General features: G+C 34.7%; 2 protein-coding genes across 3 annotated transcripts in view; both read right to left on the bottom strand.

Annotated features, from left to right (window-relative positions):
- Positions 1-3,414, bottom strand: part of LOC131074850 (probable beta-1,3-galactosyltransferase 12) — an 89,181-nt gene extending 85,767 nt beyond the window's left edge. The window contains exon 1 of the mRNA XM_059209021.1: positions 2,177-3,414. Coding sequence (XP_059065004.1) covers positions 2,177-2,553 — 377 coding nt within the window. The 5' untranslated portion in view covers positions 2,554-3,414. The remainder of the gene's footprint in view (positions 1-2,176) is intronic.
- Positions 3,415-12,152: 8,738 nt separating this feature from the next.
- LOC131074849 (uncharacterized) overlaps positions 12,153-18,935 on the bottom strand; it is a 36,234-nt gene continuing 29,451 nt past the window's right edge. For both annotated transcript variants that reach the window (XM_058011573.2, XM_058011572.2), the window contains exon 3: positions 12,153-12,802. The gene's annotated coding sequence lies outside the window, so the exon portion shown is untranslated. The remainder of the gene's footprint in view (positions 12,803-18,935) is intronic.

Genomic DNA, 18,935 nt, shown 5'->3' on the forward strand with positions numbered 1-18,935 from the left:
GAAAAGAGGAGGAAATGCCATTGTTGACGGCCTTTCAAATGTGGCGTGTGAGCTTGCTATAGGGGAAGTGAGGTGGCGCGATTGTAAATATGGTATCGTGCGATGGAGTTAAGGTTCCCTGCCAAGTTTGTATGCCTGCAAATTCGAATTACATGTCTTTTGGCCGGTCTTTCAAAGTTGTAAGGCTAGCGTGTTAATGCGCATTTATTGCAAAATGTCCTATGAAATGGCAGCGGTGGTGGAGCGTGCCATCTTTACTTCTAATTTTGGTATTCTCGCGCATTTAATGAGACTGGTTTGTGAGTTGGTGAAGGAAACTGGTTTTTGGCAGACTCCGTCAAATTTTCTTTTGCAGTGTATTCTTCCTGTGTATGCCCAGAATGGAAGCAAATGTTACCTTGCAGTCTTCCAAGCTAATGCCAACTTTTTGGGGTCCCGTCCCACAAAAAAAGCTTGAAAAAATGTTTCTTTCAAAAGACCCGTTGTTTTTTAAGGCGGTTCAATTGGTCTTGGGGGAGGAGGTGGCGGTTATCGGCCACAAGTATAGATGCAGAGCTGACATCTACTCCCTAATCATGGCTTGGGGACTGGAATTGGGATATTCATGCGTGGATGTGAGGAAGGTTTTGAAGAAGATTATTCCACAAGAATACCTGTTAAATATGGAGTATCTGCTGGAATGGGCCGTGTCAAGTTGGGGCTTCAACCTCTCTGAAGGAATCCCAGAGGAAAATGTTGAAATGCGGGCGAGGCATTCCCGAATCCAATTTCTTCATCTTCAAGAGGAAGCTCGAGCTCGTTTCAGGGACGATGCAAGACATGGTTGGGAAGGTCTGGTGGTTTACGTCCAAATAATGGAACTTGAAGATGTAATTCGACAGGCGGGTGTGGAGGAGAGGATGGTGGATGAGATGAGAAGTAGGAGGCCAATTACGAGACGGCTATCGGCGGAATTAGCAAGGCAAGTTGAACTGGGTGGTGTGGTCGGCAGTGCTGGTGGAGTGGCGGAAGGACCGAATTCTCAAGGGGCTGCTGCCGAAGGTACAGGGAGGACCAATGGAGATTCAAACGCCTCGTCTGGAGGAGCTGTGAAGAAAGAGAGATGAGGTGTTCTTCGGGCCAGGGTACTTTTGGGTGCCATTTTTTTGTTTAGATAAAATTTTATTTGCAAAACTTGAATTTTCTGTTTCTGTTATAAACTATTTGAACAGTTTCGGCCAGAATTTTGATTGGCATGATGTAATTTGTGAACTTCCATTCTTGAAGCTGTGGGTGTGGGGTAGTGTTTGAGCAGAACACTGAATTTGAAAATCATAGTTTTAGATGGGTGATTTGGATGGTTTTTGTGGGTGGTTTGGGGAAGTGGTTTGATATTGGAAAATTTTGATGAAGTTGTACTTTTTAACTTTAAATAATAAAATATAATTATTACCGATCAAAAAAAAATAGTATGGCAATATCCACCCTACTAGGTTCGTCATTTTCTACAATACTGACTTAGTGAGGATGTGTGGAAATAACTTAACCCACTAATATTATTGTTACAATTTGACCCATCAGAATACCAGCACTCAACTGCAAAATAGAAAACATTTTTTCTACTAGAATAATACAAGCACATCAATGTTATAGCAATTGTTTTTGATGCCTTGGAATATTAGGTGTTTTAGGTGTACAAAACTCATGGATGAATTTATAATGGCATCAAAAACAAAAATAGAAGTACTCTCCATTGCCAAAAACATTTTCAGATTGCATCAAAGATTTGTTTGATTTCTTAAATTTGAATATGTAGTTTTTGAATATTTCCAGATTGGTTTTGTTTGAAATATGGATTCTCCTTTGCATCTCTTTGGTCTGAGACTTACCTCTATATTTTATGTGATGGCTTGTCTAGTAAATAATACACTTGATCCCCTTACACAAGCAAAACGTAAAACAAACTGATAATGTCTAAATTTATGGTTGACGACTGTGGTCTAATGGTAAATCCCAGGAGATTTCGCATTACCACGCTTCTCAAATACCCATTACTGCAAAAATTAACAAAGAAAAAAAAGATTCCATCTCTGCACCTATAGAATTACATGAAAAGTCTTAGACAGCATGCATCTGTGTATAGTTAGGCGCAAAACATACATAAAATTTGAGAAAAATCACAAATATGAATGTTTACCTTAACAACCCATCCTGATCAGAAGGCAACCAAGTTTTCCTTAGAGCTCTACGCCTGTCCACAGAATCAAACCCAGTTTGAATTCCAACAAAGCCTAAAACCTTTTGCCTATTTTGAACATCACTCTTTCCGTTTGCAGAAGCATTCGTTGTATCTCGCCCTTTCTCGCACTGGTATGCCAAAACCGGCCCCCATGTAATATAGATTGACAGAATGATACCCAACATACCACAACAGATGCAACAGAAAGCGAATAGATATCTCCAACTATAAGTACTCCATGAATGGCGGCTAATTAAAAGCTTGCGGCTAAGGCTAGGAGAAGATAGCATTTTAATCTGCATTAAAAAGGACTTTGCTATTTCTATTAAGAGCATAGAATTTATTTTGGTTCAGTGAAAGATATCACGAAGAATTCAGCCAAAGAAGGCTTATAACAATAGCAATTTCAAAAGGTTTTCAAGGGAAAACTACAGCGTAAATGAAAATCTTTGATTTTTTGGCTTCACGGAAAACTGTCACAAAGAATTATAAAAGAGTTAACATAAGGCGATTTTAACGAAGAGAAACCGACCATAGAATAAAAGAATATCTATGTTATTTGGTTTCAAAACTAACTGTAGCATAACTTTCAGAAGTTTAGTTTCAGATCTAAATGTCGCATAAATTTCACTACAGCGGGGTGAAAATCAACAGAACTTGATGATAATAATGTGCATTTCTTTTGATACAAACGTATATCATGATTTCGCTGCGCAGACAAGAATTTCAATGGAACCTGGTCATAGCATAAATGGATTACCCGGTTTAAATTCAAATTAGTTCATACAAGACAATTTGTGTAGAAAACTAATATAAGCCAGAACGAGGGTTCTCACAAAATCAGATCAAACAAGGTATTTCAATAATTTCGAACTGCAGATGTCTAAACGAAAACGAACAATTTGATCTCGGTTCTAAACTCAAACTTTCGAATGGGATCAACTTTCGAACGGGATCTTACTATTCAGTTATCTCGGCGTTCAACATTGATTTGAAACAAAAAATTGCGGTGAAAAAGTCAAAAAAAAAAAAAAAATCGTGATCAAAGAAAAAAATGGTAAGGAGTTTCCTAGTGGCAAAAGTTAGCGTTGCGACTCTTGTTATGAAAATATCTGCGCTTTAAATGTAATTGAATGAAATTTTACGATGGGAGTTTCGAACCGGCAACCTCCGCAGAGATCTAGCAGAATATTTAATAGTTATTAGCGTTAATTAACAGCTAACTTAAACCAAAAAAGTCGTAATTAACGGTAAAATATATACTTTTTGGCTTGAACTCGGATCTAAACAGATCTTGAAAAATAATTAAGAGTTTATTAGGTAGTAATTGCCGTCAGCTTAAAGCTTGAGAATCGAATTGTTTTTTAAAGTAAAGATATAAGATACTATTGGCATTCATCGCTTGAGAATCGAATTGTTTTTTAAAGTAAAGATATAAGACACTATTGGCATTCATCACTTTATTATGTTGCATGGGTAGGTCAAGGTGAAAATCAGAATTACAATGGAATTGTAGTGTGTTTACGTAGTGATATTGGTGTCAAACAAGGTTATCGATTTTTTTTAATTTTATTTAGGTTATACAAAATTACTTCTATTTGAAGATAATTGCTATATCGCTTTCTCTTTTAATGCAATTTGTTAGAGGTTGTGAATGAATATAAATATATTTGGCTTGATTTTCACAAGGAGCTTAATCGGGAAACATGTAGAGCAAAAGCAAGGAGGATGGAAAGCTTTATATTCTCTAAAAAATAGATGCAGGAATGCAGAACAATGGGATTGGTGAACTGAGAAAATGCTTTTTGGTTGTTGCTCACTATGGTGATCCTCTACATGAAATATGGGGCAGCATCATGTCAAGTTGAAATGGAGGCAAGTCAAAAGAATTTAAAAACATCTAATCATAAGTAGCTTCAAAATTAAAAAAGTTGTCATGTATGAGATCTTATTGGCAGAAACAAACATCTTTCCTTCGGAAGCATCGATGAGGATTCGATTAGTAAGTTACTTATAGAAAACCCAAAATATGGAAAAACATTGTTGGCCTCAGGTGATTATGGAGGAAGAGCTAACTAGAAAGAAGAACACATTGATGAAACAAAATATCAAATGGATGAAAAAATGGGACAATAGTATGAAAAAAAACTTACGACATCAAAGTATTTAACCCCATCGAAGATTGTGAGGATAAAACTTACATAGGAGCAAATATTGATAGGCCAACTAAGGACGAGTTCATCACTTGAGATGTGAAATAGATAGATGGATGATACCTAAAGAGGAGTAGGAAAAAAGAATATGCTTATTTTCAACATAAGAGTGGTAGAGATAGAATGGATTTCGTTATGGAATGCTCAGTGTATAGCGGAAGCGTACCAGTAGTGGTTATAGCTAACTTTGTGCACCCACAGATCCTAAACGGTACATCAGATTTCGACCATTTTTTTTGTTGTCTCTGTATGTGACTTAACTGCTTATAGCCAAGGTTTTGGCTTCTGGGTAGTAATGATGCAAGTTGTAGGATCAATTATGTGCACAAGGATCAAAAAGTACGCATTTCAAAGTGCCCCTTGATACCTACTTAAAGATGTTCCAATAACCAACCACTCAAAACTGCAAGTACTTGTGAACAAATGTCCCCTGTCCCAGTAGTGGTGCACAAATTGACCAAATGTCCCAATAGTGGTGCACAAATGGGCCAATTATGGATCAAAAAGCTAAAAAGTGATCGGCTATTGGTGTATGTGAAACTTATTAATGAGCTTTTCATTATCATTTTTCTGGCTCCTATAAAATTAGTACTTATGAGGTTGGGTGCACAAGGAGTGATTGGTTATTGGAATGTGATCCACTATTGGTACTCTTCCCCTAGCGACATTCACATCAATTATGAGAACATCTTGAAAATTGACAATCTAAACACATTGTTTGAAGATGCAAGACTCGGAAAAACAACAATCTTATTGATCAAAATTCATTGTCGAAGAACAAAACTAGAAAGGAGGTTACAAACTGCTTAAGACTTAAAAAGCCCTACTATTGAAGGGTTTTATATTGTTCTCAGGTCCCATAGGCTACTTTGGCCTCGTGTATATTATTATTAAAATATTTCATTCATGCATGCATTCATTGATACATTTTTTAGACTTTATATTGAGATTTCTTTATATTTAAAAAATAAATATGTATTTTAGATTTTTTTTCATTTTTTTATTCTCAAAATATAGTTTAAAGCACTTCTCTCTTTTATAAAGATCTAATTTTACACAATTAAAATTTAAATTTAAATAAAAATTAAATTATTTCATTACAAACATTATCATTAATACTTTATTTGAGTTTACTTCTTAATAATAAAAATAAATATTACCGATAAAAAAAATACTTTATTTGAATTTAATTAGCTTTAGACATAATACATTATTATGTGGATCTAAAAATTAAAAAATATTTTTCAGTCAATATGTATTTCTATACTGAATATTATAAAATAATATATACTAATTTTGATTTGTTTTACAATTTATTAATTATTTAAATTTGAAGTGGCATATATTAAATTATATATTAGATATTATTAATGTTGGGAGCAAGGGTGGAGTATAATGACGTGAATGTGTTAATGTTAATAAAAACTCTTACCTTTTAACTTGAATTTGACAACCATTTACATGTCAAAATATTAATATTGATTATAAACATAATATTTTCAAAATAAACACTACATAAAAACAAAGATATGCTCTCATTAAATTATAAGTTTTTATATACATATAAAATATAAAAAAATATCCTCGTTCATGGGTTCCCCGGGGTTAATCCTGCTAACGACCATCTAGATAGATGAAGGAAAGGTCTTGTGTAAAGGGGCTAGAAGACTTCAAGACAGCACTAATAATGAGGCGGAAGTACAAGCGGCTTTACTTATAGTTGATTTAGCAGCTAATCTGAAGGTGTCGAAATTGCATTTAGAGGGTGATTCCCAAATTGTTGTCCAGGCTCTGGTTAAAGGACATACTCTGTACTGAAAATTAGATAAATATATAAATATAATAAGTGGAAAACTAAAAAAATTTAATAATTATTGCATCTCACACGTGAAAAGAGAGGGAAACACTCTTGCGGATGAGCGATCAAATGAAGCATGTGGCCTTGAGCCAGGAGAGGTGAGGTGGCGGACTGACAAAAATGAAACTATTGAATGGAGTTAAGACACACTGCCAAGTTGGTACGACATTAAATTCAAATCCCTTGTCAGAAGTTTTTTCGTGCGCAAGTGTGAGTTAATGAGCAGTTATTGTGACATGCTCTGAAATGGCAGCGATGGTGGAGAGCCATGCATTTAATGCCAATTTTGTAATGCCCACACGGATTATAAATAGACCTGGCGAGTTGGTGAAACCAGCTTTAAAACTGGTTTTATCAAAAATCTCTGCACTTTCTCAGAAAGCTCAGATATGGAAGCTAATTCACCTTGGAATCTTCCAAACTGATGCCAACATTTCATGGTCTTGTTCCGCCAAAGAAACTCGAGAGAATGTTTCTCGCTAAAGACCCGCTACTTCTAAAAGCAGTTCAGTTGGTTTTAGGAGAAGAGGTGGTTGTCATTGGTCATCGCTACAGGTGCAGAGCAGACATTTACTCGTTGCTCATGGCTTGGGGTCTAGAGCTGGGACACACGGTTGAAGAGGTGCGAAAGGTGCTGCAGAGACTAATCCCGGGGGAATATCTGTTAAACCTGGAGTCCTTGTTGGAGTGGGCGATGTCGGGATGGGGATTTAATCTTGCAGAAGGTATCCCAGAGGCAAATGATGAGATGAAGGCGCGTCACTCGCGCATTCAGTTTCTTCGATGTCGTGAGGAAGTTAAATTGCGGTTCAAGGATGATGTGTAGAGAGGCTGGGAAGGGCTTTTAATCTTCATCCAGATCATGGACATAGAAGATGTGATCACGCAAGAGGCTGGCGGGAGAGCGATGGAGATTGTGAGCCCTAAGAGGCGGATGACAAGGACACTATCCGCAGAACTAGCTAAACAGGCGAGAGATGATGCAAGAAGGTGGATGGGATGGCGGGGTGGTTTCTCCAAGCCGACGAGGTGCAACGAGCAAGAAGGCAGAAGGAAGAAGGAGGCGACAACATGTTGAAAGTGGAGACTCTCGCCATAATTGGGTGACTAGTTAATCGAGTGCCTCGGATGCAAGAGGCATGAAGGAGGAATCATGAATAGGTCATTACAGGCACAATACCCATAGGTGCCAAATTTATCTACTCTTTTTTATCATTTAATTTCACAGTTGAACTATAAATTTCAGTTTGAAACACCTAATTTTTGACAGGCGAGATGTAATAAGTTTTTTCGTACTCTTAAGTTTCGAGGGGGGGGGGGGGGGGATGCGTGTGTGTTGGTTACTGGTTTTGAATTCCAACTTTTGGGAGGATGGTGATGGCAGTCATGGATGTCTTGTTTTGGGAGTTTTTTGATAGTTCATTATCTTCGAAGTTATAATGCTTTAAGTTTAATTAAATAAAAATATATATTTTACCGATCAAATATATATATTTGAAAAAATGAATCTACCATTTTATAATTACATTGTATAGCAAATATTTTTTAAATTATTAGTAGAGATTAAGAATAATTAATTCAGTTAAAAAATATATTTTATAAATTTTTTATTTTTGATAATTTTTTAAAGTAAAAATAAGAATTTTAAAATCTAAATATAAAAAATTAAATGTAAATAATCAAATTTTAGAAATTAGAATTAAAAAATTATATTAGAGAAGAAAAAATAATGTAGATACAATAAAATTTAAATGTCAATGTATGTAGGAAATATAATTTGAAGTAAAATAAAATAGTTTCAATTGATATGTGTGTGTGTGTGTGTGTGTGTGTTTGTGTGTGTATCTATCTATCTATCCATCCATCTATCCATCTATCTATCTATATGTGTGTATCTATATATACACACATATACATATACATGCATGCACACACACACACACACACACACACACACACACACACACACACACACACACACACACACACACATGTTTCAGCAAGTGTTGTCAATGGGACAACTCCCTTTTATTGATCAAAAAGAAAATTGTGTAACATCAACTAGGCTCTAATCTAGGAATCACATAGTTACATCATACCAAAGGCAAATTCATATACTAGAATTTTCTCTTGAAGCCTTCAATTGATATACATATGTGCGTGTTTCTGTGTATATATACATATATATTGTATGTATATGTGTATCTCTATACCCACATGTTGGGACAAATGTTGCCAAGAGGAGTTGAAAGAAAATCACATAACATCAACTAGGCTCTAATCTAATAATCACATAGTTGCATAAAATACATCATACCAAAGGCAAATTCATATACACTTTCAATTTGCACAAGGGAAAGTAAATCCCTATTCTGACTAATGAAATGACTGAAGGTTTCCAAGAATTTTCTCTTGAAGCCTTCCCTGTACAAAGCCTATGTGGTCACAGATTTCCTCTTTGCAACAGCCACATCAAAAATACTAGCAATGAGCCCATAAGAGGGTTTAATCTCCATCTCATCTACATTTTCTTCCTATTGTTGTTTCACCTCATCTAGGACAAAGTTAAGCAAGACTAATCTCCAAGAGTTTCGCCCCATGATTTGTATTACATTCATGAACACAGCCTCATAAACATGTCCATCATGGACATGACCTAAGTCCCACATGGATTTGCCAGCCAAAGCAATGAAGGCATCGACTTTCTCAACTTTCTCACAAGTTTTGAACAAATGTCAAACTACATTCGATACAAAATACCTCCACCATGGTTTCTGACTACAATTTACAAAGCCTAAAGACTCAACATGCCTACAGACTCACAACATCTCTTAGTTAGCCAATACAGCAGAAATTATGTCAAGCATCACCACCTGTCCAATCCATAAGTCATACATGTTGGAGTTTGTTATATATTACAATACAAAACCTATATATGTGCTTATTCTACTTATACATAATACAAATTAAATAAAAAAGGCATCTCAAAAATGATATATGTTAAGTTATTTTGTAAAATTTTTGCAATGTATATATATATAATATAAAAATAAATCATAATATATATAAATAAATTATTAGTATCTGAATCAATATATTAAATATTAATATTTTTTTATTAAATTCTTAGGTAAACTATATTTTTATAATTATTATATATAATTAGCTAAAAAAAAATTGATCAATATATAATTAACAATATATTATCATATATATATCTTTATAAAAAAAGTTGAACTTACACTTATCATACAATAAGAGTTAGGGTTCAAATACACTTCATGTTTTATATTTTTAATGAGAATTTTAATAAATTTTTACATGTTGCATAATGGATACTACTAGCATATATATCTGTAAAATAATCTATCAAAAACGTATTGAGATATATCTTCGAGACATCTATTTAATTTGTGTATATATATTAAAATGAAATAGTACAAAATTAAATAGATGTCTTGATAAGAATATCTCGACATATTTTATAGAAATTATTTTTTAGATATATATGCGAGTAATAATACATTCTAACTCATCTATCAACTAGACAATAAATACTATTATTGCAATACTAAATGCAAGCAGTCACCACTACGTGACACTTGTTTAACTAGGAATGCTTGCAATGTTGTGAAACCTTATTTTAATGTTATATATTTGTAGAGATGGAATGTGAGTACCTTGTATATTTTTTTGTGTTTTGAGTTTATTTTTAAAAGATAATGGTCAGTGTCCAAGTAATGTATTCATGTATTAAAATTGGTAAATTATTTGAATTTTTATAAAGATATATTCCTTTTTAATTATTATTACCAATTCAACTAAATATGAAATGTGTTAATTTTGTGTGAGGGTATTGTATAAAAAGCCATTAATTCATCATTGTAAGGAGAGGGCCCAATAGTGGAGCACCCTAACTTCATGTCTCTTAATTTTGCATGTAACAACTTAATTGTTAAGTCTCCTACTCATCTAATTTGGTTTTAGGTCCATAAGTTCAAATTTGATGCCATATTAGCATGCTTTTTGTTGAGAGTCCAAAATGGTCCCAAAATAAGGTGACACTGATAATTGTGCACTAAGTCGTGTTTTATTGATGTGTTGAAGTGGCATCACATGATTTGTTTCTTTTTAGATCTAAGGAATAATTTTTGTGGATATGTTGAATATCGCATAGTTATTTAAGTGCTCTATTAAGGGGCCCATTTTGGTCAACTCTTATACACATTATAAGACCTTCTCCCCTAAAGTCTATCATATAAGAATTAAGAGATATCCACTACACTTTACATCATCGTTAGAATAGCATAATTCAATATGATATTAACATAAATATGCTTTGGTCATGTTGTATGATTTATGTATCTTTGATATTTTTCAAAAACAATTAAATCCAATCGAAGGGGTTTAAAAAATCAATTAAATCCATACAAAGGGTTTAACATAAGAAGAGACCTTCACTTAACAATCTCTCAAAGGTTTTAAGCAAATGAAAGTGCACAAATTGTTTATGCAAACAACCATGGGGAAAGCTCATTTATGCAAATAAAAGGTCAATCTTGACCCTAAATAAATTTTGAGAATGATCTTATTTAAATTTATTGTTATTGTTGTATTCATTTTTTCTTTAATCAATAAATCTTACTCTTAAGCAACAAAAAAAATATTGTTATTGCTCATAAGAAATCTAAGATTAAGAGATTTTGAGCTATGATTAATAAGTTACGAATAAAATAGTGGAAAAGTACCTATCTGCCATCAAAATTAGCTATAAATTTTCAGCCTTATTAATTTATAGGTTTTTTAATTATGTCATATAATATGCCATTACTCTAAATTAAGTTAATTAGATTGTTATTACATTTTATATTCATTGAAGCTACTTTTAGTAAAAGAAATATATTTTATTTACATTTTGGTGAACCAAACATTTAAACCCATCTAGAGTTTATCCTAAGGTTTTAATATTCATGATTATTATACCTTTTTATTTCATATTTGATTATTGGATCCATCCTCATTTTTAGTATTTACTCAACATTGATCTATATTGATTAGGGTTTTTACTTGTTATATCTTTGATCCTTAATCGTCCACCTTCCTTCTGTGATTTCATTGCTGGATTATTTTTTTATCATGGATGTCGTTTCCCCCTTCCCAACAAAATCATTTCATATATCAATATGCTTTTTGAGGATACTTATTTTGTTTCCTCTTTCATATATCAATATGCTTTTTGAGGATCTCCTTTTGTTTCCTATGATAGCGACTTAACTTCTACATTAGCGCTATACACTTTTGATACAACTAAGGATCTTAATTCATGTGATGATATGAAATTCTCTACTAATTTAGTCTCTGTATGGTCTTTGTCTTTTGTGTGTTCCTCGTGGTATGCCTTTTAAATGAGCTTTTCTTACAATATTTTATCTTTGATAACACAGCTTTTTGGAATATTCTCATAAGAACTATATAAAATATAGAAAGAGGGAATAAACATTGAATAGTCTAATACATCTTGTAATAGATTACCTCCCAGCAAATTAGTTGTGGACACCCCAACCTGTATTGCTCAATGACATGTACATATCCTAACCTCCATTTGGATTCAAAGTGTGTGTGAGAGAGAGAATGCAATTAGATTTGCAACTGACAACAAAAACAGTAAAAATATAAATATAATGTAACATTGCGTAATATATAATCTCCCGACAAAATAGTTGTGCACACCCCCTCCTATATTGTCTGTGTCCCTGTGTGTGTACATGCGTGTCTGCATGTGTGTGTGTACATGTGTGTTTGCATGCATGTGCGTGTGGGATAGAAAGAATTAGAGACCTTCCTAAACAAGTATTTCAGCAAATATTCAAAAGAAAACTTGAAAATGCTCCTTTTTAAGCTACAAATTATGTTTATGGATGTCAATAGAAATTATCGAACAGAGCCAAAATGTTTAAAGCTTTCTCCATTCAAAAACAGGTAAAGCAACACATGAATTTGCCCGGAAAAACAACGAATCTTCCCACAGAAGGGGTTGGACGATAGCAGAAAACTTGGACTTCCAACAGCCTCTTTCCAATTCCAATAGCTAATTGTCATGCCATTCGAGTGGGTGCCACAGAAGCGATATTTTTAGATAACCAATACATTGACCAAATACATCAAATATCCACCTTCAAATCAACTTCTATAACTGGTTATGCAGCATTGAAGATATAAGATCATTCTGAAGTTTCCTTGCATTCTTGCTGGGACCAACAACAGGAAAAAATATTGAAGGAACTTCTATAAAATAGTGAGTGTTGCATACCATCGCCATTGAATGAGACAATCTGAGATCGAGTAAGATGTTATAAAATACTATCATGTATTTCTGAACGAATGCTGCCCCAAAAATTTTTAGCAGTCTCTGCACTAGGCAGATCAAAGGACAGCAACATATTTCATAGGGTGTTTCTTCATTTGAAATTTTGCATGCAGTTGAAACTTGAACCTATGATAAAAGTGAATTTCCTGTACAAAAATCATGCATTATATGTGAGAAAAAAGGAAGAGACCTTCGGAACATTTAATAGATGATCTAAACTAGTTGAAACTTAAAAAATTGCTGCAGATTAGCCTGCACTAGGACACCTCCATATTGGTGATTTGGCAATGTTAAAGGTTGTAGATATAATCCAAGTAGGGAATGGCAACATACACCCACACTTAAGGAAAAGCATGGCAAAAAGACAGTATTTTAGGTGGTCATGAAAAGGCGCATTTGGGAAAGCACGGCAGAAATACACATCAAAATCGAGGAAGGAAATGATCAATCCAAACATCAAACACAACTAAAAACCAGCAGGACTTGCTATCCTTCTATGTAGCCAACCAATTAAAGAATATGACTATATATTAAAATCATGTGACAGCCAAAAAAGGAAGAAATGAAAATAAAACTTATGCATGACTACTATCTTTAATGGAAAAGAAAACTACGATAAAAAAATGTAAGGTTTAGAAAACCTAATCTGAGTCTAAAAGTAATTTATACTGACAATACAATACGGTGATTTTCATGGATGAGGTTAGAATTTAATCGAATTTAATTGAATTTCAAACTTACATAAAAAAAAATCGAATTTAATCGAATTTCCTCTATAAAGCACTGCTATCCGCCTCTAAACACAACTCAGCTGGTCGTGGGTATTCTTTGTATATGCTTTGTATCTATTGGGTCATGGGTGTCTGCAACTGCTGGGTCGCCCTTGGATTTTCTCCAACAACGGTCGCTATTCTGATAATTTATTAGAAGTATACATATATTTAAAAATAAACAAAATTATATAAGGCGAATTTTATCCGAATTTTTTTTCGAATTTTTCCCTTGTCGAATTTCATCCGAATTTCATGGCTGTCGAATTCAAATTTGAATTCGAACCTTGTGACTTAGCAAACAACACAAAGAACAAAGGCATACAACACTTCCTACCTTCCATTCCCAACTCACCCAAAACTCCATTGCTACTCATAGGGCTCCTCTTGATGAAGAGAAATATGATGGTTTGTGTTGAGTTTCCATGCGCAGTTGGACATTTGACTACTAAATATTGCTGTGTTTTGAAGTTTTGATTTACCTTAAGGAGTTGAATAATTTATGTTAGATTACCAATTATCAGCCGTGTACTCTATTTTTTGTGCAAATTATGGCTATTTCTAGAATACTTGTAGGATATATTTTGTATGGTACACAGCCACACTGAACCCAGACTTTATTTTTGGGGCAAACTGTCATACCCGAACACAAACCTCAACTGGCAACTAACAACATAACCTAACGTTTTAGAGTCTAAACCTTCACACAAATCAAAGAATATGCTACTATTAAATATAAGGGTTTTGCTTTAGTGGACAAAGTCAATAGCTTGGCTTATAGGCAGAGCTTGATAGAAGCAAACTTCTTTAGTCCACCAAAGCAAATTTCTTATGATTTCTGTTGGCAAAGAGAAAGCTTTTCTTGAATTCTTTGTTAACGTTGACTTATTTTATATATGACTTGTGAAGACACACGACACCTGGTCAATACAACTTTCTGCTGGTTAGTCTGTGTTCCAGGTAAGGCCATCATTTCTCGGCTGGGCCGAGGATGTACTCAAGTCATACGCAGACCAGGAGCACACCTGGTACCAGTACAGCGTGGGTAAATAAACCAGTAACACAGGATGCAACTTACATCTATTAGATTAAATCATAACAAGGCAAATTATTTATCCATAACAAAAATTCTGCTTTTTATGACAAAACAAAAGATATATCTTAACAGAGTATCTCAGCAAGAAATTTGTCTATCTCCAGGAAATGGATTGGAAAAGCTGACAACAAATACCTAGGGCTCCTTCTATTCTCTGAAACAACCAAAAAAATAATGTGAAAATTTGTACAGAGGCCAAGCTTAGTGATTGGAGAGGAAAATTGTTGATTTGGAATGGTAAATCACAACAGTTGTTATGCACTCTCCGAGCCTTACCAGTATGCTTAATTTCCATTCATGCCACGAAGGATTAATGACATCATCAATCAGATTTTTAGGGCAGGTGAGAAGAAATCTCCAAACTTCCTTTGACATGCTAGGAAAAAGGTTTTGTTGTGACATTTTCACACTTCGCCCCATTGCAAATGGGGACCCCTGTTTTCACTTTTTGGGTAGTGTTTTGGCGTCCTAGGGTTTGTCTCGCCTCTGCAAATGAGTCAAGTTTTTCGAAATTTGGAGTCACCAAAATCAATGAGGAAAGACGGTCAAATGGACATTCTAATGTCACAGATGTGCTCAGAAAGGTCGAAGGAGTAAAATCGCAATTTCCAAGGGTCAATTCTGACAACTTCCTACTTTTAGGAAATTTTGCTTTTTTGCTTTTTTTCTAAATTTAGAAAGTTTTGTTTTTGGCATTTTGGGGCCAATCTGAGAACCTACTTTTTCGGTCTGCTTTTTTCTAAAAATAGAAAGTTGTTTTTTTGCTTTTTCCGGGATCGCAAGTGGTCATTGGGTTAGGTGAAGTGTCAAGTCAAGAGAACTCATCTAGACTTTCGAATCCAAAGGAAAATTTCCAGAATGCTGATTGAAGATCATGAGAAAATGGCTATGTCTGGAGTTGAGATCAAGAAATTCCTTGTTTCCATGGAAAGTTCCTTGAGCACGTACAAAGTCTGCCCAAACTTCCTTGGCATCAAGCAAAGTCCGCCCAAGGAGTGGGTTGAGAAAGTGATTAAGTGTTAGCAATTTGAAGGGAAAAAGTCAGAAATTTTGTTAAGTATGGCAACTAGGTGGAATTACAAACAAGACATCAAGTCCACCCATGGTATTATGAAGATTTCCAATGGCAAGTGAGGGCCACCCTTCTCCAAGTAAGAATTCTTCATGCCGCATCCAAGTCTGCTCATAGAGAATGGAAGAAAATATGGCTAAGTGTTGGTGGATAGCAAGAAAGTGTGAGTTAAGATAGAGTTCACATGAAAATTCCTTACTCCTATGCCAAGTCCGCCTAGCAACATGACCAAGTTCCTCAACCCCATGACAAGTCTGCCGATGGTATGGTAGAAAAATTTCCTACCCAACTGTCAAGTCCGCCTAGGGAGGTTGGAATAGTTCCTTGTCAACATGTCAAGTCTGCCTAGACACATAGGAAAGTTCCTTATGCTCATACCAAGTCCCCCCTTGGTGGATAAGGGGAAAGAATTTGAAATTTTTTGGCAAAGTAGAAATGGATTAAAGCAAAAAAGATAAAGCACAAGGAAATTCTTCCAAGTGAAAGAGGAAACGAGTTTTGAAAAGTTTGATTAAAAATTAAAACAAGTCTGAAAATCAAAATAAAATTCCCCCAAGCGTTGACAAATTGCAAATTGGTGAATCAAGATGAAGTTATTATGAAGTTTTCCTATCCAAATGCAAAGTCAGCTAAGTATAAAGATCACCCAAGGCATGTGTCAAGGAAATTTCCTAGAGCAACATCAAGTCTACCCAAGGTGAGAGGGAAATTTGGTTTAAGGTGAATTATAACAAGAAAAAAAAAAGAAAACAAGAATAGAATTTGCCTAAGTGTTGAGAAAAGGAAATTCAGAATTTTGGCTAAATGTTGGATGTCAAAAAAACACGATATAGTTCGCCCAAGGAGAAGGTAAGAAATTTGGCTAAGTGAGGCCACATAAAAGGAATTTACAATCAAAAGGCAAAATTTCCAAAGCAAGTCTAAAGTTCGCCCAAGGAAAATTCAGAAAATTGACTACGTACCTTGGGGAGAAAATTCAGTAAATATGGCTAAGTGTTGAAAAATTCAAAATTGCAAATTTCCAAGACATCTTCCGAGAGAATTTCAAAGTCAATTTCCACGCTTGAGGGCAGAGTTAAAGTGATTCCTTAAGAATTTAAGGAATTTCATCAAAATTCTCAAGTTCACAAAGGATTGAAGGCAAATTCTTCCAATTTTCCTCGGACTTCAAGATAGCCTTCGGTCGAGATTTCCAATTCTCAAAACTTGCAAAACAGCTTTCATCAAGTTATGCTTTTTAGGGGCAAATGCTTCAATTTCCAAAATTTTCATAAGGGAAATAAGAATTATTCTTTGAAAATTCCTTCAAACTTTACACCCCAAGATGGGAACCCCTCAATGTTTTTTAACTTAGAAAATTTTCATGATTTTTAGGTGGTAGATGTCAACTCAAGAAGGGATTCCAAAAAGGTAAATATGAAACAAAGGAACCAGTCAGAAAGATGATTCCCAAGGATGAAAGGAACAAAGAAGGACTTACACTCCATGAAGACATTCAAGAAGATCAAGTCATCCAAGGAGGAAAGGCTCTACATCGACCTTGGATTTCTTTTGGAAATCAAAATTCAAAAGAAATAACTTGTCAATATGGAGGATTGTTCAAGAAGCACGGGATCAAAGTGAAGACGAGGATTAGTTCGAACATAAAGAAAACTTTAGAATGATGGTGAACACAAAAGATTCCACACCAAGGAGTGATAAGTTCAATGAAGAAAATGTTCTAATCATCTTGAATTTCCTTCGGAAATCCAAGAGTAAAGTATCAACACTTCTTCATGATAGCGAATCAAATCTACAAAGCAAGCTGAGGTGGCATCCCAATCATCAATCAACCAATCCAAGGGTTCCAAGTCAGACATGTCCAAGTGCAATGGCTCCTATTTTCTCATTGGTTATCCAAAGCATTGTAATTTTCTCATTGGCCAAAAGGAGTTTTTTGGCAATTAACCCTAATTAGGGTTTTATCTATTAATCTCAGCCATTGATCTTGGATCAATTTGGACCATTGCTTTGTAATGGCACCCCCATATAAGCCCTCCTCTCATTTGTAAAGAGGGAAATTTCTGAGAAATTGTTGCAGTGATACTTCTTAAGTGCTAATACATTATTCATTGTTCAAAATGTTGGTGAATTTTTGTCTACTTTTGCAAGTTAGCATGGTTTCTTGGCTCTCAATAGAATAGATTTCATTTCCAAGTTGTTAGATTGAATGAAGGATTTGATAGAATTGTTCAATGTGGAATGATGTGTTCATACTTTTGATAATTGGATGATTTTCAGTTATCGTGAAAAGTTAGCCTGAACTAGTAAATGAAATTTAACTTCTATTGCTTTATTCATTGTTCAAGATGTTGGTGAATGAGTAATATGAAAATCTTTTGATTTCCTTAGAAGATTGCACCGTTTTTGTGTAGTTGTTGAATTTGGCAAAGCAAGAATTGGTTTTGGATTCCACTTTTGCAATTTTCGTCGCTAGAGTTCATAGGATTAGCCTAGGGTTAGAATTATCTTCCTAAACCCTCATCCCTTTTGCCTTTTTGTTTCTGAGTCTTGATAGAAGTAGGATTGAAAAGAACTACTTGCAAAATTATTTTTAAAAAGAGAAAGTTACAAGTGTTGGCAATCAACATAATCCTTTGATTGATTCACTCCTCAAACAATTGTGTAAGTCCCCCTTGAGATTAACAGCATATCACAACGAACCAACTGAGACCTATCTACATGAATCTGGAGCCGTCTTTGTGATCACACGGTCCATTTGTTCAGCACATAGAAGATTTTGATCAAGAGAGAATAGAATATCTCTGGATATTTTATTCTGATTTCTGTGTGCATAAAAAACACACCAACAAGTTTGTAAATCCAAAAACTGGGGAGAAGCAATTCTCAGAAATCTAGCCATGGTGAATAAGCCTTAGGGGAAAAGTGAGTCCAGTGCCTATATTCTGAGAAGGATAGGTGCCAAGGTGCCAAAGCAAGAACTTGTGTGGAAAATCTCTCACAGAAACAAGCTTCAAACACCTTTAGGCCAGAAAATCTCCCAAAAGACTTTGCTCAATAAAATTTTATGAGCTCAAATCTAGGATACTCTGTAAGGGTCTCAGGTGACCAAATTTGTGAAGAGGCCCAGATCAAAAAAGGCCCTCTAGGCAAAGGTGCAAAGTGTGAGGTTCTAAAAAAGGTTCCACCAAGAAAATAAGCGTCTATGTTGAAAAATTGCCTATTGGTAGAGGATGAAAGGAACAAGTGGAAGCTGGTGACTCTAAGAGTCTAAAGTCCATGGCCTTAGAGAACTCTCAATTGATAGAACTAACCTTTGTGATAAAGGTATCATTCCCCTC

Source organism: Cryptomeria japonica, chromosome 7 (genome assembly GCF_030272615.1).
Source record: "Cryptomeria japonica chromosome 7, Sugi_1.0, whole genome shotgun sequence".
Lineage (NCBI taxonomy): Eukaryota > Viridiplantae > Streptophyta > Pinopsida > Cupressales > Cupressaceae > Cryptomeria > Cryptomeria japonica.